At 44.0% G+C, this 26,284-nt stretch overlaps 1 protein-coding gene across 2 annotated transcripts in view; it reads right to left on the bottom strand.

The window, feature by feature from the left end:
- fgfr1op2 (FGFR1 oncogene partner 2) overlaps nt 1–26,284 on the bottom strand; it is a 65,320-nt gene that overhangs the window by 13,757 nt on the left and 25,279 nt on the right. For both annotated transcript variants that reach the window (XM_072267378.1, XM_072267379.1), the window contains exon 3: nt 9,110–9,227. In XM_072267378.1, coding sequence (XP_072123479.1) covers nt 9,110–9,227 — 118 coding nt within the window. The remainder of the gene's footprint in view (nt 1–9,109; nt 9,228–26,284) is intronic.

Genomic DNA, 26,284 nt, shown 5'->3' with positions numbered 1-26,284 from the left:
GAAACCATGCTGACTTTGTTCCATCTTGTCCTGTGTCACCAAGTACTCTGTAACCTCATCCTTAACAATTGACTCGACAACACCTTCCCAACCACTGAGGTCAGGTTAACTGGTCTATAATTTCCTTTCTGCTGCCTTCCTCTTTTCTTAAAGAGTGGAGTGACATTTACAATTTTCCAGTCCTCTGGCACCATGCCAGAGTCTAATGATTTTTGAAAGATCATCTCTAATCTCCACAATCTCTAATGCTACCTCTTTCAGAACCCTGGGGTGCAGTTCATCTGGTCTGGGTAACTTATGTACCCTTAGGTCTTTCAGCTTTTTGAGCATCTTCTCCCTTGTAATAGAAACCGCATTCACTTCTGTTCCTTCACACACTGCTAGTGACATCCCTTGTCAGCCACAGATGTACTATTTTGTCATTTGAGTATATCTTTGTTTTTGGAGTACATTTATCCTGTACCTTCCTGATCTTTCCCCAGAAACGCTCGCCATTGCTGCTCTGCTGTCATCCCTGCCAGCATCCCCTTACAATTTACTGTGGCCAACTCCTCTCGTGTACCACTGTAATTTCCTTTACTCCACTGAAATACTGCTAACATCAGACCTTACTTTCTCTGTATCAAATTTCAAGTTGAACTCTATCATATTGTGGTCACTGACTCCTAAGGGCTCTTTTACCTTAAGCTCCTAATCATCTCTGGTTCATTACATAACACCTAACCCAGAATAGCTGATCCCTTAGTAGGCTCAACGACAAACTGCTCTAGAAAGCTATCTCGTAGGCATTCAACAAACTCACTCTGTTGAGATCCATTACCAACCTGATTTTCCCAATTGACCATGACTACCATAACATTGCCCTTTGACTCACCTTTTCTATTTCCTGTTGAAATCTGCGGTCCACATTCCAGCTACTGTTGGGAGGTCTGTATATAACTGCCATCAGGGTCCTTTTCCCCTTGCAGTTTCTTAACTCAACCCACAAGGATTCAACATCTGATCCTACGTCATATCGTTCCACTGGTTTGATGCCATTCTTCAGCAGCAGAGCCACACCACCCCCTCGGCCTACATTCCTACCCCTCTGATATAACATGTAACCTTGGACATTCAGCTCCCAACTACAACCATCCTTCAGCCACGATTCAGTGATGGCCACAACATTATACCTGACAATGTGTAATAGTGCAACAAGATCATCCACCTTATTTCGTATACTTTGTGCACTGAGATACAACACTTTGAGTGCTGTATTTGCTACCCTTTTTGATTTTGCATCCATGACGCACTAATACTCACCTCCTGCTGGCTGCAATTATGTCCTATCATCTGCCTACCCTTCCTGACAGTCTGACTGCACACTATCTTTGCTTTTTTACCATCCATCCTGTCCTAAGTAACTTCATTCCAGTTCCCACCCCCCTGCCAAATTAGTTTAAACCCCCTCAACAGCTGTAACAAACCTGCCCTCGAGAATATTGGGTGGACGTGACCTACCTCACACGAAGCCATGCTGACTATCCTTAATCAATCCATGTATACTCAACTACTTACAGTTGCAAGAAAAAGTTAGTGAACCCTTGGCAATTACCTAGTTTTCTGTATTAATTACTCACAAGAGGTGGTCTGATCTTCAACTAAGTCACAATAATAGACAAACTCAATCTACCTAAACTAATAACACACAAACAATGTACTCCTCCTCGTCAATACTGCCATGATGGAATGGTGGAGCAAACTCGATGGGCTGAATGGCCTAATTCTTCTCCTATGTCTTATGGTCTACTTGTGTATTCACTTTTTTTCTATCTACCAGGTCCCTTAATATCTCTTGAAAACCAAGATTCCCTACACTTGTTATCGTCACCTTTAATTCTGACAGGCACATACAAGCTTTGTACTCTAAAAATTTCATTTTTGAAGGCCCCCCAACTTTCCAAATACACCTTTACCAAAAAACAGCCTGTCCCAGTCCACACTTGCCAGATCATTTCTCATTCCATCAAAATTGAATGCATGCATTACTAAATGACAATAAAAGAGGACTGCATGTCTTCATAATCTAATTGCCCTTTCTCCAAATTAGAACTTCAACCTGCGGACCACATCTATCTCTCTGTATATTTTCTTTGAAATTAATGGCATTGTGGTTACTGGAAGCTAAGTGTTCTCCTACACAAACTTCTATCACCTGTCCCGTCTCATTCCCCAACAGCAGATCCCATATTGCACATTCTCTTGTTGGGACTTCTACGTACTGATGAAACTTTCCTGAACACATTTGACAAGCTCTATCCCATCTAGCCCTTTAGCAGTATGGCATTCCCAGTCAATATGTGGAAAGTTAAAATCACCTACAATAACAATCTTATGTTTCTTGCAACAGTCTGTGATCTCTTAACAAATTTGTTCCTCTAAATCCCTAGGACTGTTGAGTGGTCTGCAGTATAGCCCCAGTAACATGGTCATACTTCTCTTATTTCTCAGTTCCACCTATAACGCCTCGTTAGTCGAGTTCTCCAGTCTGTCCTGACGGAGCACTGTCCTGACATTTTCCTTGACTAGTAACAACACCCCTCCTCCTTTAATCCCTCCCGATCTGAAATCTCTAAAACAACAGAACCCTGGAATATTGAACTGCCAGTCCTGCCCCTCCTGCAACAAAGTCTAAATTTTATGGAATAACCCTTCATTTCAAGGGCAATGCAGTAATCTCTCACCTGCACCTAACATGTGTGAAACAATGACAAAATGCATTATATTATGACTCATTTTCAAGCAGAATAGAAATAACAGCTGGCTGTGTCGCCTGGGAACAAAAGACGTAGAGGTGCCAATGCCAGCCCCAGATAAAACATACCAGTGTTTTCCTCTTTGAATTATTGTGCTGAGGAGTCAAAGTGACGGAATAGAACAGAGTAAAAGCTTAAGGAAGTAATGATTGTGACGAAAGTACACATAGACTAAGATGTTGACTGTCCTGTGCTATCACCAGTGGGATCAACAGTTGATCTGCCACCTGTCTTCAGGAGAGAGATAAGTAAGACAACGGAGCAGCATTTGGAAATGTTAATGAAGAGACGAGAGAGATTAACGGAAGGAGACACCGGTCTGGGTATTGTCAAGACTGGTTTGCTTTGAACCTGAACTGTTTGAAGTGATGGACAGGCGATACCCCAACAGGGGGATAAAAAGGGACGGGTTCGCTAAGGCAACAGTCACCACACGAGACACCACTCACGACACCACAAGGTATCGAGACCCTGGAAGCGGTGCGCCCCCACAAGTCGGTGGGAGTTTTGGAGGGCTGGTCGCGGGACCAGCCATACACGCACAGGGTGGAAAGATTCGGTCGGCGGGAACCTGGTGTGTGTGTCCACCCTTGCCTGGGTGCCGGGTTCACCGCAGAGGAACGATCGTATCTGAAAACGGAAGGGTCACAGTCGGTGACCTCAGAAGACATTACAAAGGGCTCGCCCGAAAGCTAACTGCGAGAAATATCAAAGGTCTGTTGAATCCGATTTTGAATATCAGCATTCGCTCTCTCTCTCTCTTTCAACTGCACAACGACGATTGTTGCGAACTGAACTAAACTGAACTCTGTCACTTGTGATTGAACATTTTACCCCTAGACTGCGATAGAGCTTGATTGATCCTATTATCCTAGTTCTGTGTACATGTGTTTATTCAGTGCTAACCTGTTGCATTTATATCCTTACTATTAGAGTACTGTGTTGCTTATTTCTTTAACAAAACTTTCTTAGTTCCAGTAATCCAGACTCCAACAGAGTGATCCATTTCTGCTGGTTTGGCAACCCAGTTACGGGGTACGTAACATGATTCATCCACAGATATTCAGCCAGAGAAATCTACTGAGATCAGAGTAGCACAAGCTGAGAATTAAGCCACCACTTGAGAGCTTCACGCTTGAGTCTAGTACAGGGCTTACAACATGGAAGGGTACAGTACAGGCCCTTTGACCCACAATGTTGTGGCCACCTTTTGACCTACTCCAAGGTCAATCTAACCCTTCCCTCCCACATAGTCCTTCACTTTCCTATCATCCTATCTAACACTCTTCAAAATGCCTCTGCCTCTATCACCACATTCCAGGCATCGTCCACTGAGTAAAAATCTTCCTCTGACATCCCCCCCATACTGCCCTCGAATCACTTTAAAATGATACACCCAGGTATTAGCCATTTCCACCCTGGGAAAAGCTCTTTGCCTACCCACTCTATCAGTGCTCTTACAGAGTCTATAAAAAGTATTCAACCCCACCCCCCTTGGAAGTCTTCATGTTTTATAACATTGAATCACAGTGGATTTAATTTGGGTTTTTTTATTTTGACTCTTTCATGTCAAAGTGAAAACAGACCTCTACAAAGTGATCTAAATTTATTACCAACATAAAACACAAAGTAATTCTTTGCATGAATATTCACCCATTTCAAATCAGTATTTAGTAGATGCACCCTTAGCAGCAATTACAGCCTTGAGTCTGTGTGGATAGGTCTCTAGATTGAGGTCTGGACTCTGACTTGACACTTCAGAACATCAACTTTGTTGTTTTTGAGGCGTTCCTGTGTAGCTTTGGCTTTAAGCTTGGGGTCATTGTCTCACTGGAAAACAAATCTTTTCCCAAGTTGCAGTTCTCTTGCAGATTGCATCACGGTTTCCTGCACGATTTCCCTGTACTTTGCTGCATTCATTTTACCCTCTAGCTTCACAAGCCTTCCAGGCTCTGCTGCAGTGAAGCATCTTCACAGCATGATGCAGCCACCATCATGCTCCACGAGAGGGATGGTGTACTTTTGATAATGTGTGGTGTTTGGTTTTTGCCCAACATATCGTTTGGTCTGATGGCCAAAAAGCTCAAATTTGGTTTCATCAGAGCATAGAACCTTCTTCCAGCTGACTTCAGAGCTCTCACATGCCTTCTGGCAAACTCTAGCTGAGATTTCATGTGAGATTTTTGCAACAGTGGCTTTCTCTTTGTCACTCTCCCATTGAGCTGCGGCAGGTGAAGCACCCGGGCAACAGTTGTATGCGCAGCCTCTCCCATCTCAGCCACTGAAGCTTATAACCTCTAGAGTTGTCATAGGTCTCTTGGTGGCCTCCCTCACTAGTCCCCTTCTTGCATGGTCACTCAGTTTTTGAGATTGGCCTGCTCTAGGCAGATTTACAGCTGTGCCATATTCTATTTCTTGATGATTGACTTAACCGTACTCCAAGGAATATTCAGTGACTTGGAAATGTTCTTGTTTCCATTTCCTGATGTGCTTTTCAATAACCTTTTCATGGAGTTGTATGGAGTGTTTTTTTAACTTCATGGTGTAGTTTTTGCCAGGGTACTGATCTCCAGCAGTTGGACCTTCCAGATACAGGTGTATTTTTACTACAATCATTTGAAACACCTTGACTGCACACAGATCTCCAAAAACAGATCTCAATTTAACTAATTATGTGACTTCTAGAACCAACTGGCTGCACCAATGATGATTTAGTGTGTCATATTAAAGGGGTGAATACTTACGCAATCAATTACTTTGAGGTTTATATTTCTGATTAATTTAGATCACTTTGTAGAGATCCGTTTTCGCTTTGACATGAAAGATTCTTTCTGTTGATCAGTGTCAAAAAAAACAAATTAAATCTATTATGGTTCAATGTTGTAAAACAATAAAGCATGAAAAGTTCCAAGGGGGATTGAATACTTTTTATAGCGACTGTATCATCCTGTCCACCTCTATCAAATCACCTCTCACTCTCCTTCACTGCAGAGAGAAAAGCCCTAACTTGCTCAGCCGATTGTCATAAGACATGCTCTCTAATCCAGGCAGCATCCTGGTAAATCTCTGCACCCTCTCTAAAACTTCCACATCCTTCATATAATGAGGCGACCAAAACTAAACACAATATTCCAAGTGTGGTGTAACCAGTTTCATAGAACTGCAACGTTACCTCACGGCTCTTGAACTCTAACGAAGGTCATCACACCATACACCTTCTCAACAGCCCTATCAACTTGTGCGGCAACTTTGACGGATCTATGGATGTGGACCCCAGGGTCCCGCTATTCCTCTACACGGCTAAGAATCCTAACATTAAACCTATAGTATACCTTCAAGTTTGACCTTCCAAGCTGAATCGCTTCATAAGTTTCTGGACTAGAACTCCATCTGTCACTTCTCAATACAGCTCTACATCCTGCTGTTCCATTGTAATCTATGACTACACTGTCCACAACTCAAGGTCACTACAGATCGACTGTATGTTCCATTTAGTTGGTGAGAGAAATCCAAGATTGCTTAATATCATTTGCAGTACACAAGTGTAAAGGAGCATGAAATATTGTTACTCTGGATCTAATGCAGCACAAAAAACACAATAAATATACATACATAAAATAGCTTATATACTATTAGATTGTATGTCCATAAAGTGAGACTAGGCACAGAAGTGTCTGTACATAAGGTGAATGACAGGAAATAAAGTAGTGGTGATTGGGGCTGTGGAGGGGTGGATTAGTGGGTGGAGGCTTGGGGAAGGTAACAGTTTTTGAGTCTGGTGGTCCTGACGTGGATGCTACGTAACCTTCTCCATGATGGGAGTGGAACAGAGTCCATGGGCAGAGTGGGCAGGATCCTTCATGATGTTACTGGCCCCTTTCAGGCACCTTTCTGTATATACAGTATCTCCTTTATGGTGAGTATCGAATGTCATTGTTATTAGTTTCTTAATTATAAAATTCAGGTATAATGAAAGGCAAGGCATACACACCACGACAGAAGGAACACACAAAGGCTGGAGAAACTCTGCAGGTCAGGCAGCATCTATGGAGGGGAATAAACAGTCAACATTTCGAGCCAAGTCCCTTCATCAGAAAAAGGAAGGGGAAGAAGTCAGAATAGGAAAGGAAAGGAGTACAAGCTGGCAGGTGAGATAGGTGAGACAAAAGATAAAAGGGCTGAAGAAGAAATCTGATCAGAGATGAGGGTGGATCATAGGAGAAGATGAAGGAGGAGGGGAAACAGAGGGAAGTGATGTGCAGGTGAGGACAGGAGAATTCTCACTATTGTCAGTAAAAGATTTACCACCCTAATTTCTGCTACCACGTGCCAGGTCTCTCAGGTACAGGCCACAATTGTCCATGTGGTCACAGAATCAACAAACTCATTCATAAGGCCAGCGATGTTGTGGGGATGGAACTGGACTCTCTGATGGTGGTGGCTGAAAAGAGGATGCTGTCCAAGTTGCATGCCATCTTGGACAATGTCTCCTATCCACTACATAATGTACTGGTTGGGCACAGGAGTACATTCAGCCAAAGACTCATTCCACCGAGATGCAACACAGAGCGTCATAGGAAGTCATTCCTGCCTGTGGCCATCAAACTTTACAACTCCTCCCTTGGAGGGTCAGACACCCTGAGCCAATAGGCTGGTCCTGGACTTATTTCCTGACATAATTTACATATTACTATTTAATTATTTATGGTGCAACTGTAGCAAAAAACAATTTCCCTCGGGATCAATAAAGTATGAATATGACTATGACTATGTATGTCTACACCAATTGATATGACTGTGGAAGGTCCCATTCACTGGCCTGAAGACTCCAGGACTCCAGTACTGAGGTCTGAGCACATTGGAGCAGGGCCCAAACTGTATAAAAGGTGACACCTCAGGAAGGTGGCATCCATCACTAAGGCCCACAATCACCCAGGCCATGCCCTCTTCTCATTGCCACCATCATACAGGAGGAACAGGAGTCTGAAGACACACACTCAATGTTTCAGGAACGATTTCTTCCCCTCTGATTTCTGAATGAACAGTGAACCCATGAACACTACCTCACCATTTTTTGCTCTCTTTTTGCACTACTTAATTTAATTTTTAATATATACTTCTTGTATTTTATAGTTTTTAAAATTATGTATTGCAATATAGTACTGCCACAAAACAACAAATTTCATGACATATGCCAGTGACATTAAACCTGATTCTGATTAAAAGCTTTGACAGACATCATGGCCAATGCTGTACCATTCTGTTCTATAAATTCCAGCTCCAGCTTGGGTAGAGCACAAGTCCATGCTAGATAGAGGCATGCAAAACATTGAACGGTATAAATAGGGTAAACGCAAGCAGGATTTTCTCCACAAAGGTTAAGGGAGACGAGAACTAGAGGTCATATGGCTCAGGGTGAAAGGTGAAATGTTTAAAGGGAACACAAGGGGGATCTTCTTCACTCAAAGGGTGGTGATGAGTGTGGAATGAGTTGCCAGCAAAGTGGATACAGGTTCAATTGCAACATTGAAGAGAAGTTTGAATAAGTACGTGGATGGGAGAGGAATGGAGGACTATGGTCCATGTGCAGAATAATAATTCAGCAAGCACTTGATGGGTTGAATGGCCTACTTCTGTGCTGCAGTGCTCTATAACTCTAACCTTCTGCATGATCCTCCGCCAACCTTTGTGTCATCTGCAAACTTACTAACCCACTCTCCCACTTCCTCATCCAAGACATTTATAAAACCTTCGACAGTCTTGGCCCCCATAGCTAAGAGAGGATGTGCTGGCATTGGAGAGGGTCCAGAGGAGGTTCACAAGAATGATTCTGGGAATGAAAGGAATGATTCTGGCTCTGGGCCTGTATTTGCTAAAATTTAGAAGAATGAAGGGGGATCTAACTAAAATCTATTAAATATTGAAAGGCCTAGATAGACTGGACGTGGAGAAGATGTTTCCTATAGTTGGGGAGTCTAGAACCAGAGTCCTCAGAATAGAGGGACATCTGTTCGGAGATGAGGAAGAATTTCTTTAGCCAGGGGAGTAGTGAATCTATGGAATTCATGACCACAGACAGCCGTGGAGGGCAATCACTGGATATATTTAAGGCAGAGGTCAATAGATTCTCCATTAGCAAGGGTGTTGAAAGGGAAGAAAATGGAAAATGGGGTTGAGAGGGATAATAAATCAGCCATCATGGAATGGAGGAGCAGACTCAGAGGGCTGAATAGCCTAATTCTGCTCCCGTGTCCTATGGACAGTTGTGTTCTGCACAGACAACCAACTGTTGATGGTGGGGAAAGGAGGTTCACCTTTATTCTCTTGCTGCAGGTCCCTGATCTGCTTATTCTCCTGCTGAATCCCCAACACAAGCGTGGAGCGAGGTCGGTGCTTTGCCACTTCATTCAGTTCCTGGATATCCTCTTGGTACTGAAATCAAACAGAGAACACATTGTAATCCCCTTGGACACAACCAACACAATACAGACAGTTTGCTGAAGTTAGTCTCCAAGCTAAAGTAGGTCACAGAGAACAGAGCACTGCATGGTGGTAATTCAGCTTTACACAACGGTGTATAATTAGAAAGATAAAGATTAACCTTATTTGTCACAAGCATATAGAAACATACAGTGAAATGTGTTGTTTGTTTCAAATCAAATCAGGGAGGACTGTGCTGGGCAGTCTACAAGTGTCACCATGCTTCCAGCACCAATATAGCATGCCCACAATGTACTAACCCTAACCTGTACATGTTTAAAAGATGGGAGGAAACTGAAGGAAACCCATGCAGTCACAGGGAGAACATACAAACTCCTAACAGGCAGTGATAGAAAGCGTTATGATAACCGCTTTGCTGCTATGTCACACACTTGTCTGCCTGCACTGCACTTTCTCTGGAACACTTCATTCTGCATTCTGCTATTGTTTTCCCTAGTACTACCTCAATGCTCTGATCTGTTGAATAATCTGTATGGATAGCATGCAAAACAAAATTCTGCCTTCTTTATGCTAAGACTTGTGTAGCCCCCTGGCCAGCCTCAGGGTCGCTTGGCTCGCTGTCGTCTAGGGAAACAGCCCTCGGCCCCGGCAAACTGGGTAACTAGTTTGTGTGGATGCTGTGTGATGTACCCCACCTTGCCCAAATAACAGACAATACACCAGATATGATTAAATGATTTACAGTTTATAGATATTATGGGAACTATATAATTAATACAGAATAAAATATAAAAGGAAAACAAAGGGCGCCACACTTGTCAAAGTTCAATCTCTTCGTGCACAAACAGTTGGAGCTCAGGATCCTTCTTCTTCACCCTGCGACCCCTTGGACCACCTTGACCGGCGGCCTGGGACCAACAACAGTGGTCGACCAGACGCTCCACACGAGTCCGTCTCTGTCTCCCCTCCTCGCTGAACGCCCTGCTCGGGGTCCGACCCCATTAGTGGACTCACAGCACCTGCTCCATCCTCTGTCTCTCTCTCCCACCTTCTACCTCAAAACCCTGCGCATACAAATCTTCCAGGTACACCAAAGTCATAACAACTATCCCAATTGGTTCGTAACATCCTCTTATCACCCTCTAACCCACAACAAGCTGCTCAGCCTTTAACATAACAAAGAAGCATTCCCAAGTATAACATAACAAAGAAGCCATTTTAATTAGCCTACACAGTAACATAAAAGACGAAAGCCCCTTACACTTGCATGCTGGTCCCAGGACAGATTCTCTGACAGGTTAACACTAAGCAATCTAAAGCTACTGACTCTCTCCAGCTCTGGGCCCCACACATGGACTGGCCCATAGACCAGTTAAGAAACTCAAATACATTCCCTAAGTACCCCACCTTCCATCCCCAGAACACTGTAACTGCAGTGTGCATCACTTACATAATACACCATAACAACATTCTGAGGCTTCTATAACAGCACCTCTTACCAGCCCTTCTTTGTGATGACACTTATGTGCTGGTACAGGACAGGTCCACTTGTGTGTTAACATCACATTGTTTCTTGGTTACTATGCGCTGGGCTGATTCCTTAAGGTGGCGGTGGTGGGGGGGGGGGGGGGTTGTGGGAATAAGCTCCTACAGCCTATTAAATGCTCCCAATGGTGAGCATCTCAAATGGTCCAGCTTGCCACCTTCACGTCTGGCTTAGTTACTAAATGGTTCAACAATTCATTTTATTGTAAAAGTACTTATGTATGATACAATTATGATATTTGCCTACTCCAGATAGCCATGAAATACAAAAAAGACCACGGTATTAATGAAAGAAAATATATCAACTCCCGCACCCACCGCATCATGAAAAAGAAAAGAAACAAAATTCATAGACCTCAAAATTTCGCCCCCCAGCCCGCAGTAAAAAGCAGGCACAATAACTCAGTGTTATACCTCAATGCATGGAGTACAAGAAACAAGGTGGATGATCTTGTTCCACTTTTACAGATTGTTGGGTCTGATGTTGTGGCCATCATTGTTGTGAATTGTGGATGATGGATGGTTGTAGTTGGGAGCTGAATGTCCAAGGTTACATGTTGTATCAGAGGGATAGGAAGGTAGGCAGAGGGGGTGGTGTGGCTCTGCTGGTGAAGAACAGCATCAAGTCAATAGAAAGATGTAACATAGGATAGGAAGATGTTGAATCCGTGTGGGCTGAGTTAAGAAACTGCAAGGGTAAAAGGACCCTGATGGCAGTTATATACAAACCTCCCAATGGTAGCTGGGATGTGGACCAAAGATTACAATGGGAAATAGAAAAGACATGCCTAAAGGGCAATGTTATGATGGTCACAGAAGACTTTAACATGCAGGTAAATTGGGAAAATCAGGTCGGCAATGGATCTTAAGAGAGGGAATTTGCTGAACGCTGGCAAGACGGCTTTTTAGAGCAGTTTGTCGTTGAGCCTACTCGATGATCAGCTATACTGCATTGGGTGTTATGAAAATGCACACGGTATTGGGGGTAAGGTATTGATGTGGATAGAGAATTGGTTAGCAGACAGGAAGCAAAGAGTGGGAATAAACGGGACCTTTTCAGAATGGCAGGCGGTGACTAGTGTGGTAACGCAAGGCTCAGTGCTGGGACCCCAGTTGTTTACAATATATATTAATGACTTGGATGAGGGAATTAAATGCAGCATCTCCAAGTTTGCGGATGACACGAAGCTGGGTGGCAGTGTTAGCTGTGAGGAGGATGCTAAGAGGATGCAGAGTGACTTGGATAGGTTGGGTGAGTGGGCAAATTCATGGCAGATGCAATTTAATGTGGATAAATGTGAAGTTATCCACTTTGGTGGCAAAAATAGGAAAACAGATTATTATCTGAATGGTGGCCGATTAGGAAAAGGGGAGGTGCAACGAGACCTGGGTGTCATTATACACCAGTCATTGAAAGTGGGCATGCAGGTACAGCAGGCGGTGAAAAAGGCGAATGGTATGCTGGCATTTATAGCGAGAGGATTCGAGTACAGGAGCAGGGAGGTACTACTGCAGTTGTACAAGGCCTTGGTGAGACCACACCTGGAATATTGTGTGCAGTTTTGGTCCCCTAATCTGAGGAAAGACATCCTTGCCATAGAAGGAGTACAAAGAAGGTTCACCAGATTGATTCCAGGGATAGCAGGACTTTCACATGAAGAAAGACTGGATGAACTGGGCTTATACTCGTTGGAATTTAGAAGATTGAGGGGGATCTGATTGAAACGTATAAAATCCTAAAGGGATTGGACAGGCTAGATGCAGGAAGATTGTTCCCGATGTTGGGGAAGTCCAGAACGAGGGGTCACAGTTTGAGGATAAAGGGGAAGCCTTTTAGGACCGAGATCAGGAAAAACTTCTTCACACAGAGAGTGGTGAATCTGTGGAATTCTCTGCCACAGGAAACAGTTGAGGCCAGTTCATTGGCTATATTTGAGAGGGAGTTAGATATGGCCCTTGTGGCTACGGGGATCTGGGGGTATGGAGGGAAGGCTGGGGCAGGGTTCTGAGTTGGATGATCAGCCATGATCATAATAAATGGCGGTGCAGGCTCGAAGGGCCGAATGGCCTACTCCTGCACCTATTTTCTATGTATGAAATGAACCGGAGGTGATTAGGGAGCTTAAGGTAAAGGAACTAATAGAAAGGTTGTGAGTGGTGGTAAAAATCTTCTGAGGTGTATATATTTCAATGCTAGGAGTATTGCAGGGAAGGCGGATGAGTTGAGGGCGTGGATTAACACGTGGAATTACACGTGGAATTATGACGTTGTAGCAATTAGTGAAACTTGGCTACAGGAAGGGCAGGACTGGCAGCTTGATATTCCAGGGTTCCGATGTTTCAGATGTGATCGAGGCAGAGGAATGAAAGGTGGGGGAGTGGCATTGCTTGTTAGGGAAAATATTACAGCAGTGCAGGACGGATTAGAGGGCTTGTCTACTGAGTCCTTGTGGGTGGAGCTGAGAAACAGGAAAGGTATGGCCACATTAGTGGGATTGTATTACAGACCACCCAATAGTCAAAGAGAATTGGAAGTGCAAATCTGCAAAGAGATAGCAGGCAACTGCAGGAAACATAAAGTTGTGGTGGTAGGGGATTTTAATTTTCCATATATTGATTGGGTCTCCCATACTGTTAGGGGTCTAGATGGTTTAGAGTTTGTAAAATGTGTTCAGGGAAGTTTTCTAAATCAATATATAGAGGGACCAACTAGAGGGGATGCAATATTGGATCTCCTGTTAGGAAACGAATTAGGGCAAGTGACAGAAGACTGTGTAGGGGAGCACTTTGGTTCCAGTGATCATAGCACCATTAGCTTCAACTTGATCATGGACAAGGATAGATCTGGTCCTAGGGTTGAGGTTCTTAACTGGAAGAAGGCCAAATTTGAAGAAATGAGAAAGGATCTAAAAATCGTGGATCGGGACAGGTTGTTCTCTGGCAAGGATGTGATCGGTAGGTGGGAAGCCTTCTAAGCAGAAATTTTGAGAGTGCAGAATTTGTATGTTCCTGTCAGGATTAAAGGCAAGGTGAATAGGAATAAGGAACCTTGGTTCTCAAGGGAGATTGCAACTCTGATAAAGAAGAAGAGGGAGTTGTATGACATGTATAGGAAGCAGGGAGTAAATAAGGTGCTTGAGGAGTATAAGAAGTGCAAGAAAATACTTAAGAAAGAAATCAGGAGGGCTAAAAGAAGACATGAGGTTGCCTTGGCAGTCAAAGTGAAGGATAATCCAAAGAGCTTTTACAGGTATATTAAGAGCAAAAGGATTGTAAAGGATAAAATTGGTCCTTTTGAAGATCAGAGTGGTCGGCTATGTGCGGAACCAAAGGAAATGGGGGAGATCTTAAATTAGTTTTTTGCGTCTGTGTTTACTAAGGAAACTGGCATGAAGTCTATGGAATTAAGGGAAACAAGTAGTGAGATCATGGAAACTGTACAGATTGAAAAGGAGGAGGTCCTTGCTGTCTTGAGAAAAATTAAAGTGGATAAATCCCTGGGACTTGACAGAGTGTTCCCTCGGACCTTGAAGGAGACTAGTGTTGAAATTGCAGGGGCCCCAGCTGAAATATTTAAAATGTCGCTGTTTACAGGTGAGGTGCCGGAGGACTGGAGAGTGGCTCATGTTGTTCCGTTGTTTAAAAAAGGATCGAAAAGTAATCCGGGAAATTATAGGCCAGTAAGTTTAACATCGGTAGTTGGTAAGTTATTGGAGGGAGTACTAAGAGACAGAATCTACAAGCATTTGGATAGACTGGGACTTATTAGGGAGAGTCAACATGGCTTTGTGCGTGGTAGGTCATGTTTGACCAATCTGTTGGAGTTTTTCGAGGAGGTTACCAGGAAAGTGGATGAAGGGAAGGCAGTGGATATTGTCTACATGGACTTCAGTAAAGCCTTTGACAAGGTCCCGAATGGGAGGTTAGTTAGGAAAATTCAGTCACTAGGTATACATGGAGAGGTGGTAAATTGGATTAGACATTGGCTCTATGGAAGAAGCCAGAGAGTGGTGGTAGAGAATTGCTTCTCTGAGTGGAGGCCTGTGACTGGTGGTGTGCCACAGGGATCAGTGCTGGGTCCATTGTTATTTGTCATCTATATCAATGATCTGGATGATAATGTGGTAAATTGGATCAGCAAGTTTGCTGATGATACAAAGATTGGAGGTGTAGTAGACAGTGAGGAAAGTTTTCAGAGCCTGCAGAGGGACTTGGACCAGCTGGAAAAATGGGCTAAAAAATGGCAGATGGAGTTTAATACTGACAAGTGTGAGGTATTGCACGTTGGAAGGACAAACCAACGTAGAACATACAGGGTTAATGGTAAGGCACTGAGGAGTGCAGTGGAACAGAGGGATCTGGGAATACAGATACAAAATTCCCAAAAAGTGGTGTCCCAAGTAGATAGGGTCGTAAAGAGAGCTTTTGGTACATTGGCCTTTATTAATGAAAGTATTGAGTATAAGAGCTGGAATGTTATGATGAGGTTGTATAAGGCATTGGTGAGGCCAAATCTGGAGTATTGTGTTCAGTTTTGGTCACCAAATTACAGGAAGGATATAAATAAGGTTGAAAGAGTGCAGAGAAGGTTTACAAGGATGTTGCCGGGACTTGAGAAACTCAGTTACAGAGAAAGGTTGAATAGGTTGGGACTTTATTCCCTGGAGCGTAGAAGAATGAGGGGAGATTTGATAGAGGTATATAAAATTATGATGGGTATAGATAGAGTGAATGCAAGCAGGCTTTTTCCACTGAGGCAAGGGGAGAAAAAAACCAGAGGACATGGGTTTAGGGTGAGGGGGGAAAAGTTTAAAGGGAACATTAGGGGGGGCCTTCTTCACACAGAGAGTGGTGGGAGTATGGAATGAGCTGCCAGACGAGGTGGTAAATGCGGGTTCTTTTTTATCATTTCAGAATAAATTGGACAGATACATGGATGGGAGGTGTATGGAGGGATATGGTCCGTGTGCAGGTCAGTGGGACTAGGCAGAAAATGGTTCGGCACAGCCAAGAAGGGCCAAAAGGCCTGTTTCTGTGCTGTAGTTTCTATGGAACCCTTAGGAAGCAGAGATCACAATATGATTGAGTTCAACTTGAAATTTGATAGGGAGAAAGGAAAGTCTGACATAGCAGTATTTCAGTGGAGCAAAGGAAATTATAGTGACGTGAGAGAGGTGTTGGCCAAAGTAGACGGAACAGAGATGCTGGCATGGTAGAGCAGCAATAGTGTGAGTTTCTGGGAAAAAATGAGGAAGGTACAGGATAGATGTATTCCAAAAACAAAGGAATACTCAAATGGCAAAATAGTACAAACATGGCTGACAAGGGAAGTTAAAGGTAATGTAAAAGCAAAAAAGAGGGCATACAACAAAGCAAAAAATTAGCGGGAAGATACAGGATAGGGAAGCTTTTAAAAACCTACAGAAAGCAACTGAAAGAATCATTAGGAGGGAGAAGATGAAATATGAAAGCAAGTGAGCAAACAATATCAAGATAGATAGAAAAAGCCTTTTCAAGTATATAAAAATGAAAGAGAGAGGAGAGTGGATATAGGACCGCTAGAAAATGAGGATGGAGAAATAATAACGGGGGACAAGGAGATTGCAGATGAACTAAATAAGTATTTTGCATCAGGCCTCACTGCGGAAGACACTAGCAGTGTGACAGGTGTTGAAGGCAAGTGAGTGCAGTTACTATTACAAGGAAGAAGGTACTGAAAAAGCTGAACAACCTAAAGGTATGCAGGTCACCTGGACCAGATGAATTGCACACTGGGGTTCTGAAACAGTTAGTGGTAGGAAGTGTGGAGGCATTAGTAATGGTCTGTCAAGAATCATTGGACTCTGGCATGGTTCCGGAGGACTGGAAAATTGCAAATGTCACCCCACTCTTTAAGGAGAGAGGGAGGCAGCAGAAAGGAAATTATAGACCAGTTAGCCTGACCTCAATGGTTGGGAAGATGTTGGCGTCAATTGTTAAGGATAAGGTTACGGAGTACTTGGTGACACAGGACAACAAAGGACAAAGTCAGCATGGTTTCCTCAAGAGAAACTCTTACCTGACGAACCTGTTGGAATTCTTCAAGGAGACTACAAGTGAGATAGATAAAGGGGATGCAGTGGATGTTGTATACTTGGACTTTCAGAAGGCCTTTGACAAGGTGCCACAAGAGGCTGCTACCAAGTTAAGAGCCCATGATATTACAGGAAAGTTACTGGTATGGTTAGGGCATTGGCTGATTGATAGGAGGCAGCGGGCGGGAAAAAAAGGATCCTTTTCTAGTTGGCTGCCAGTGACTAGTGGCGTTCCGCAGGGGCTGGTGTTGAGACAGCTTCTTTTCATGCTGTTTATCAATGATTTAGATGATGAAACAGATGGCATTGTTGCCAAGTTTGCAGATAGTCATAGTCATACTTCATTGATCTCGGGGGAAACTGGTTTTCATTACAGTTGCACCATAAATAATAAATAGTAATAGAACCATAAATAGTTAAATAGTAATATGTAAATTATGCCAGTAAATTATGAAATAAGTCCAGGACCAGCCTATTGATTCAGGGTGTCTGACCCTCCAAGGGAGGAGTTGTAAAGTTTGATGGCTACAGGCAGGAATGACTTCCTATGACGCTCTGTGTTGCATCTTGGTGGAATGAGTCTCTGGCTGAATGTAATCCTGTGCCCACCCAGTACATTATGTAGTGGATGGGAGACATTGACCAAGATGGCATGCAACTTGGACAGCATCCTCTTTTCAGACACCACCGTCAGAGAGTCCAGTTCCACCCCCACAACATCACTGGCCTTACGAATGAGTTTGTTGATTCTGTTGGTGTCTGCTACCCTCAGCCTGCTGCCCCAGCACACAACAGCAAACATGATACCACTGGCCACCACAGACTCGTAGAACATCCTCAGCATCGTCCGGCAGATGTTAAAGGACCTCACTCTCCTCAGGAAATAGAGACGGCTCTGACCCTTCTTGTAGACAGCCTCAGTGCTCTTTGACCAGTCCAGTTTATTGTCAATTCATATCCCCAGGTATTTGTAATCCTCCACCATGTCCACACTGACCCCCTGGATGGAAACAGGGGTCACCGGTACCTTAGCTCTCCTCAGGTCTAGCACCAGCTCCTTAGTCTTTTTCACATTAAGCTGCAGATAGTTCTGCTCACACCATGTGACAAAGTTTTCTACCGTAGCCCTGTACTCAGCCTCATCTCCCTTGCTGATGCATCCAACTATGGCAGAGTCATCCGAAAACTTCTGAAGATGACAAGACCCTGTGCAGTAGTTGAAAGTACGATGATTGGTGGCGGGGCAGGTAGTGTTGAGAAAACAGGTAGGCTGCAGAAGGGCTTAGATTAGGAGAATGGGCAAGAAAGTGGCAAATGAAATACAATGTTGGAAAATGCAAGGCAATGCACTTTGCTAGTAGAAATAAATGTGCAGACTATTTTCGACAATGGAGAGAAAATCCAAAAATCTGAGATGCAAAGGGACTTGGGAGTCCTTGTGCTAAACATCCTAAAGTTTAACCTGCAGGTGGAGTCAGCAGTGAGGAAGGCAACTGCACTGTTAAATTGGATAGCTATATGGACAGGAAAGGAATGGAGGGTTATGGGCTGAGTGCAGGTCAGTGGGACTAGGTGAGAGTAAGAGTTCGGCACGAACTAGAAGGGCCAAGATGGCCTGTTTCCATGCTGTAATTGTTATATGTCAAATGGTTAATGTAAGCATTTAATTCAAGAGGTCTAGAATATAAGAGCAAGGATGCGATGCTGAGACTTTATAAGGTACTGGTGAGGCCTCACCTTGAGTATTGTGAACAGTTTTGGGCTCCTCATCTAAGAAAAGATGTGCTGGCATTGGAAAGGGTTCAGAGGAGGTTCACAATGACAACTCCGGGAATGAAAGGATTATCATACGAGGAATGGTTGATGGTTCTGGGGTTGTACTTGCTGGAATTTAGAAGGATGAGGTGGCATCTTATTGAAACCTTTTGAATGTTAAAAGACCTAGACAGGGTAGATGCGGAAAGGATGTTTCTCATGGTGGGATAGTCTAGGAACAAGAGGGCACAGCTTCAGGAGAGAGGAGCGTCCATTTAGATCAGAGATATGACGACATTTCTTTAGTCAGAGAGTGGTGAATTTGTGGAACTTGTTACCACAGGCAGCTGTGGTGGCCAGGTTGTTGTGTGTACTTAAGGCAGAGATTGATAGGTTCTTGACTGGACACGACATCAGAGGTTACAGGGACAAACCTGTGGAGTGGAGTTGAGGAGGGGAAAATAACTATCAGCCATGAGTGAATGGCAGAGCAGACTCGATGGGCCAAATAGCCTAATTCTGTTTCCATGTCTTCTGGTCTTTGAACAAACCCCAATCCCTGACACCCTCACTCACAAAAAAGAATAGTAGCACCAAATCCCCAATCTCTCCTCTTACACACAAAAATTAAGAGATTACCCACCTGCCAGTCGGTCAGAAGAAATAAAACATGGAAAAACTGAAGGAAACCAATATAAGAGTACAGTCCAATAATCACATAAACCTCAGAAACATCATTTCGTCTGCATATGACGAGAACAGCTGCACGAACTCAGTCCTTCCATAAAAAGCGACAGCCGACACAGGGCAGAATGCGTCGACTCAGGTTGAACACGTTGATCCAGCTGCTGACAATGTCTGTTGGGAGTCATCTCTGCACGCCCCCCCCCCACCCCTGCCCGCATTCACCTCAATGCTTAAATGTTGCTTGCCGCTTCGAGACCCCACGCCTTGTCTCTTCGTCTCTGGTCTTTTCCAGCCTGGCGGAACCATTTCTTCTGACAGGAGAAGAGGCCAAGGCAGGTTACCGGCACCTTAAAACCCATCACACTGGGGAGATGGGGCTCGTCAGTCACGGTTGGCAGTCCACCTCGGAGAAGGAAAACTCTGATCTCAAACCTCGGCTGCACTGTGCTATACCCACTCATGGGGGAGGCTTTGGGGGTAAATTCCAAGGGAAATATCTGGAGCTGGAGTCCCCAACGCGGTCCTGTACTGAGTTCAACACTGACTGGCAACTCCAGCGGCACCACTGGTGCCAAACTCTATCGGTCTCTGTAGTTCTGTAGCACTCACCAACGGTGTGGAGGGGGGAACTGCTACATGAGCAACAGCCTTTCCTCCATATCGTACAGCCCTGGCCTGCGTGGGACAGCTGGGACCAAGGTCCCTGGATGATGACCCAAGCTCCAGGCCGTGAATGCCAGACTCAGTGATGACGAGACCCCGAATGTCCTTGCTGGTCCGCCGGCCCAATATTCTTCCATGTCCTTGTTGATGGTCTTCAAATGTGGAGTGGAAGCTTAGATTCTGGCCTGTCCTTCAGCTCCCCCGCATCGCTAACCTGACCACTAACTTCCCTGCAACACACATCAAAGTTGCTGGTGAACGCAGCAGGCCAGGCAGCATCTCTAGGGAGAGGTACAGTCGACGTTTCAGGCTGAGACCCTTCGTCAGAACTAACTGAAGGAAGAGTGAGTAAGGGATTTGAAAGTGGGAGGGGGAGGGGGAGATCCAAAATGATAGGAGAAGACAGGAGGGGGAGAGATGGAGCCAAGAGCTGGACAGGTGATAGGCAAAAGGGATACGAGAGGATCATGGGACAGGAGGTCCCTTTTGCCTATCACCTGTCCAGCTCTTGGCTCTATCCCTCCCCCTCCTGTCTTCTCCTATCATTTTGGATCTCCCCCTCCCCCTCCAACTTTCAAATCCCTTATTCACTCTTCCTTCAGTTAGTCCTGACGAAGGGTCTCGGCCTGAAACGTCAACTGCACCTCTCCCTAGAGATGCTGCCTGGCCTGCTGTGTTCACCAGCAACTTTGATGTGTGTTGCTTGAATTTCCAGCATCTGCAGAATTCCTGTTGTTTGCGTTTAAATACACTAACTTCCCTCTTTGTCAGCAAAACCATCCGTACAAACCTAAAAGAAATCTTAAAAAATAACTAAGTCTCCAGAGATATTATTATTCCTGTCTCAGGATGATAGCAAATGGAACCTACATTCACCATTAATCGCAGGCTTCATCCTTGTTCTTGTACAGCTGAAAATGCACTTCAGGAATTAAATGCACTCAGGATGAGAGGCTTATCACGTTGGCTGAAGGGAAACAGTCTGAACATTTTAAATGATAACCTTTGTTTTTTGATGATATCCTAGCAACAGCCTCCTAACTCTACCAATCTGCACGGTTTAATTTGTGCGTGGATGCTGATGTAAAGAGTCAATTCTACATTAAAACTGGCTTATATAACACAGTTCTATTCTTGCATTGCATTGTGGGTGCTTGCCAACCCTTCACTTTCACATTCTAAACATTCACAGAAGAAGGAACAATGCAGCTCAGTACAGGCCCTTTGGCCCACAACGTTCTGCCGACCTCTTAACCTACTCAAGATCAACTTAACCATTCCTTCCTACATGGCCCTCCATTTTTCTGTCATCCATGTGACTATAACTCACCTCAACTCCGAGCTGATTCCACAACCTATGGACTCACTTTCAAGGACTCTCTCTGCAACTCTTGTCCAGCTGGAATGGGCTGCCTGGGGTGGTGTCAGAGGCAGATACATTCGAGACTTTAAAGAGATGCTTAGGGCCGGCTGGTGGTGCAATGACATCGGTGCCGGACCCGGGAGCAGAGGTTCCCAGGTTCGAAACCAGTCGGGTCCGCTCCTGAGTACACTCTCCATCCGTGCCGGGTTGAGTGGCGAGATTGCAACTTGACCTCGTAAAGTAAAGGGAAAAATACTGCGATGGTGTCTGTGTGAGGAGTGGTGCACCACACAGTCTCTCTCTCTTGTATCGTGCCTTGTAAAAAGAAAAGCCATGAAATAGACATCATCACGGACGCACGCCACACCAAAAAAATAAATAAATAAATGAGATGCTTAGATAGGCACATGAATGTGAGGAAAATGGAAGGACTTGGCCATTGAGTTGGCAGACGGAGTAGTTTAGTTGGGCATTTGATCACTAATTTAATTGGATCAGCACAACATTGGGCCTGTTCCTGTATTGTACTGTTCTATGTTCTCAGAATTCATTTTTTGCTATTTATTTATGATTACTATTAACTGTTCATTTTGTATTTGCACAATTGGCATTCTTTTGCACAATGGTTGTTTGTTAGTCTTTGTGTCTGCGTATTTTTTCATTGATCCGACTACTTTAGTTCCCTGTGAATGACCGCAAGGAAATGAATCTCATGGTAGTTTATGGTAACATATATGGATAATAAATTTGATTTTATCTGAGACTATCTTAAATGTCCCCAACATACCTGCCATCCCTAGCAGTGCATTCCATGCACCCACCACTTAAAATTATGCCTCCTTTTACTGTACAATAAAACAATTGCATTCATTATGTAATGGTGCAGTAAAGTTAGTTTTTAAGAGATAACATTTTAAGATTAGCTTACTTGTCACATGTACATTGATATATGGGAGAGCCTAGGACCAAAGTGCACAGCCTCAGTATTCAAGGACATCCCTTTAGAAATGAGATGAGGAGGGATTTCTTTAGCTGAAGGGTGGTGAACCTGTGGAATTCATTGCCACAGACAGCTGTGGAAGCCAAGTTATTTGGTATGTTTAAAGCAGAGGTTGACAGGTTCTTGATTAGTCAAGGCATCAAAGGAAGGCAGGAGAATGGGGTTGGGAGAGATAAGAAATCAGCCATGATGAAATGATGGAGCAGACTTGAAGGGCAGAATAGTCTTATTCTGCTCCTATAATGAAACATCAAAACAGACAGGGAAATACATCATTTGTGTCAACAACCACACAGCCTGAATCTGTGCTGGAGGCAGCCCGCAAGGGTCACCATAGCTCTGGCACCAACATATCATGCCCACAACCTGCAACCTCTCACTTGTACGTCTTTGGAATGTGGGAGGAAACATCAGCACACAGAGGAACCCCATGCAGTCACGGGGAGAACAGACAGCAGCAGGAATTAAGCCTGATCACTAATCAATGGCACGGTAAAACATTACACTAACTACTAGAATACTATGCTGCCCCCTTTTTAAAAAAAGCCTTGCAAACAAAGTGTAAAAGAGGTGACAGTGGATATCAGACCGCCGGAAAACAATGCTGGAAAGGTAGTAATGGGGAAAAAGGAAACAGCGGACAAACTGAATAAGTATTTTGCATCAGTCTTCACGGTGGAAGACACTAGCAGAATGAGGGAAGTTACCATAACTAGTGAGAAGGTTCTTGGGAAGCTAAATGTTTGCTGTTGTGTGCTGGGGCAGCAGGCTGAGGGTAGCAGACACCAACAGAATCAACAAACTCATTCGTAAGGCCAGTGATGTTGTGGGGATGGAACTGGACTCTCTGATGTTGGTGTCTGAAAAGAGGATGCTGTCCAAGTTGCATGCATCTCGGACAATGTCTCCCATCCACTACATAATGTACTGGGTGGGCACAGGATTACATTCAGCCAGAGACTCATTCCACCGAGATGCAACACAGAGCATCATAGGAAGTCATTCCTGCCTGTGGCCATCAAACTTTACAACTCCTCCCTTGGAGGGTCAGACACCCTGAGCCAATAGGCTGGTCCTGGACTTATTTCCTGGCATAATTTACATATTACTATTTAACTATTTATGGTTTTATTACTATTTATTATTTATGGTGCAACTGTAACAAAAACGAATTTCCCCCGGGATCAATAAAGTATGACTATGACTAAGAAACTAGTGGCACTGCCATGTCTTCCTCGTAATAGCCCAGAACAGATCCTGTGAAATGATAACACAGAGGAATTTAAAGTTGCTGACCCTCTCCACCTCTGATCCCCCGATGAAGACTGGCTAATGGACTTCTGTCTTCCTTCTGCTGAAGTCAATATTCAGCTCCTTGGTCTTGCTGACATTGAGTGAGAGGTTGCTGTGTGGCACCACTCAGCCAGATTTTCAATCTCCTTCCTATATGCTGATTCATCACCACCTTTGATTTGGCTCACCACAGTGGTGTTGCTAGCAAACTTAAATACAAGATTGGAGCTGTGCTTAGCCACATAGTCATAAGTATAAAGCGAGGAGGAAACTGGGGCTGAGCACACATCCTTTTGGTGCACCTGTTCTGATGGAGTTTGTGGAGGAGATGTTGTTGCCAATCTGAATGGACTGGGATCTGCAAGTGAGGAAACCAGAATCCAGTTGCACACAGAGGAACTGAGCCCTAGGGCTTGAAGCTTATTGATTAGTATTGAAGGAAGGATAGTATTGGAAGGTGATGCTGGCAGGGATGTCAGCAGAGCAGCAATGGCGTGTGTTTCTGGGGAAAATGAGAAAGATGCAGGACATGTGTTTTCCAAAAGTAAAGTAATACTCAAATGGCAAAATAGTACAACCATGGCTGACAAGGGAAGTCAAAGCTAATGTAAAAACAAAAGAAAGGGCATACAACAAAGCAAAAATTGATGGGAAGATAGAGGATTGGGAATTTTTTAAAAACCTACAGAGAGCAACTAAAAGAATCATTAGAAGGGAAAAGATGAAATATGAAAGCAAGCTAGCAAATAATATCAATGTGGATAGTAAAAGCTTTTTCAGGTCTGTAAAAAAATAAAAGAGAGATGAGAATGGATATAGGACCACTAGGAAATGAGGCAGGAAAAATAATAACGATGGAACAAGGAGATAGCAGATGAACTAAATGAGTATTTTGCATCAGTCTTCACTGTGGAAGACACTAGCAGTGTGCCAGATGTTGTACTATGTGAAGGAAGAGTTCCTTTTACAAGGGAGAAAGTGCTCAAAAAGCTCAAAGACCTATAAGTACGCAAGTCCCCCAGACCAGATGAAATGCAGCCTAGGGTTCTAAAAGAGGTGGCGTTAGAGATTGTGGCGGCATTAGCAATGATCTTTCAAAAATCATTGGACTCAGGCATGGTGCCAGAGGACTGGAAAATTGCAAATATCACCCCACTCTTTAAGAAAGGAGGAAGGCAGCAGAAAGGAAGTTATAGACCAGTTAGCCTGACCTCAGTGGTTGGAAAGATGTTAGAGTCAATTGTTAAGGACGAGGTGATGGAGTACTTGGTGACACTGGACAAGACAAAGACAAAGTCAGCATGGTTTCCTTAAGGGAAAATCCTGCCTGATGAACCTGTTGGAATTCTTTGAGGAGATTACAAGTAGGATATAGGAAGGGGATGCAGTGGATGTTATATATTTGGACTTTCAGAAGGCATTTGACATGGTGCCAAACATGAGGCTGCTTACCAAGTTAAGAGCCCGTGGTACTACAGGAAAGTTACTAACATGGTTAGAGCATTGGCTGATTGGTAGGAGACAACAACTGGGAATAAAAGGATCCTTGTCTGGTTGGCTGCCAGTGACTAGTGGTGTTCCACAGGGGTCAGTGTTGGGACCACTTCTTTTTATGTTGTATATTAATGATTTAGATGATGAAATAGATGGCTTTGTTGCCAGGTTTACAGATGATATGAAGATTGGTGGAGGGGGCAGCTAGTGTTGAGGAAACAGAGGATGCAGAAGGACATAGATTAGGAGAACGAGCAAGAAAGTGGCAAGTGAAATATAATAACGCAAACACGAGGAAATCTGCAGATGCAGGAATTTCAAGCAACACACACAAAAAATGCTGGTGAACACAGCAGGCCAGGCAGCATCTATAGGAAGAGGTACAGTCAACGTTTCGGGCCAAAACCCTTCATCAGGACTACAGTCGACGTTTCGGGGTCCTGATGAAGGGTCTTGGCCCGAAACGTCGACTGTACCTCTTCCTATAGATGCTGCCTGGCCTGCTGCGTTCACCAGCATTTTTTGAGTGAAATATAATGTTGGAAAATGCATGTTCACGCACTTTGATAGTAGAAATAAATGTGCTGACTATTTTCTAAACGGGGAAAAATCCAAAAATCCGAGATGCAAAGGGACTTTGGAGTCCTTGCGCAGAACGCTAAAGGTTAACTTGCAGGTTAAGTCAGTGGTGAGGAGAGCAAATGCCATGTTAGCATTCATTTCAATAGGTCTACAATACAAGAGCAGGGATGTGATGCTGAGGCTTTATGAGGCACTGGTGAGGCCTCACCTTGAGTATTGTGAACAGTTTTGGGCCCCTCATCTTAGAAGAGATGTGCTGGCATTGGAGAAGGTCCAGAGGCAGTTCACAAGGATGATTCCAGGATTGAAAGGGTTTTCATACGAGGAACGTTTGAGGGTTCTGGGTCTGTACTCGCTGAAATTTAGAAGGAGAAGGGGGATCTCATTTCGAACGTTGAAAGGCCTAGACAGGATAGATGTGGAAAGGATGTTTCCCATGGCGGAAGAGTCTAGGACAGGAGGGCACAGCTTCAGTATAAAGGGGCGACCATTCAAAACAGAGATGCTGAGAAATTTCTTTAGCCAGAGGGTGGTGAATTTGTGGAATTTGTTGCCACATGCAGCTGTGGAAGCCAGGTTGTTCGGTGTATTT

This window comes from Mobula birostris, chromosome 9 (assembly GCF_030028105.1).
Source record: "Mobula birostris isolate sMobBir1 chromosome 9, sMobBir1.hap1, whole genome shotgun sequence".
NCBI lineage: Eukaryota > Metazoa > Chordata > Chondrichthyes > Myliobatiformes > Myliobatidae > Mobula > Mobula birostris.
Note: the sequence above shows the minus strand (reverse complement) of the source record. Positions and strands in the feature narration are given on the sequence as shown.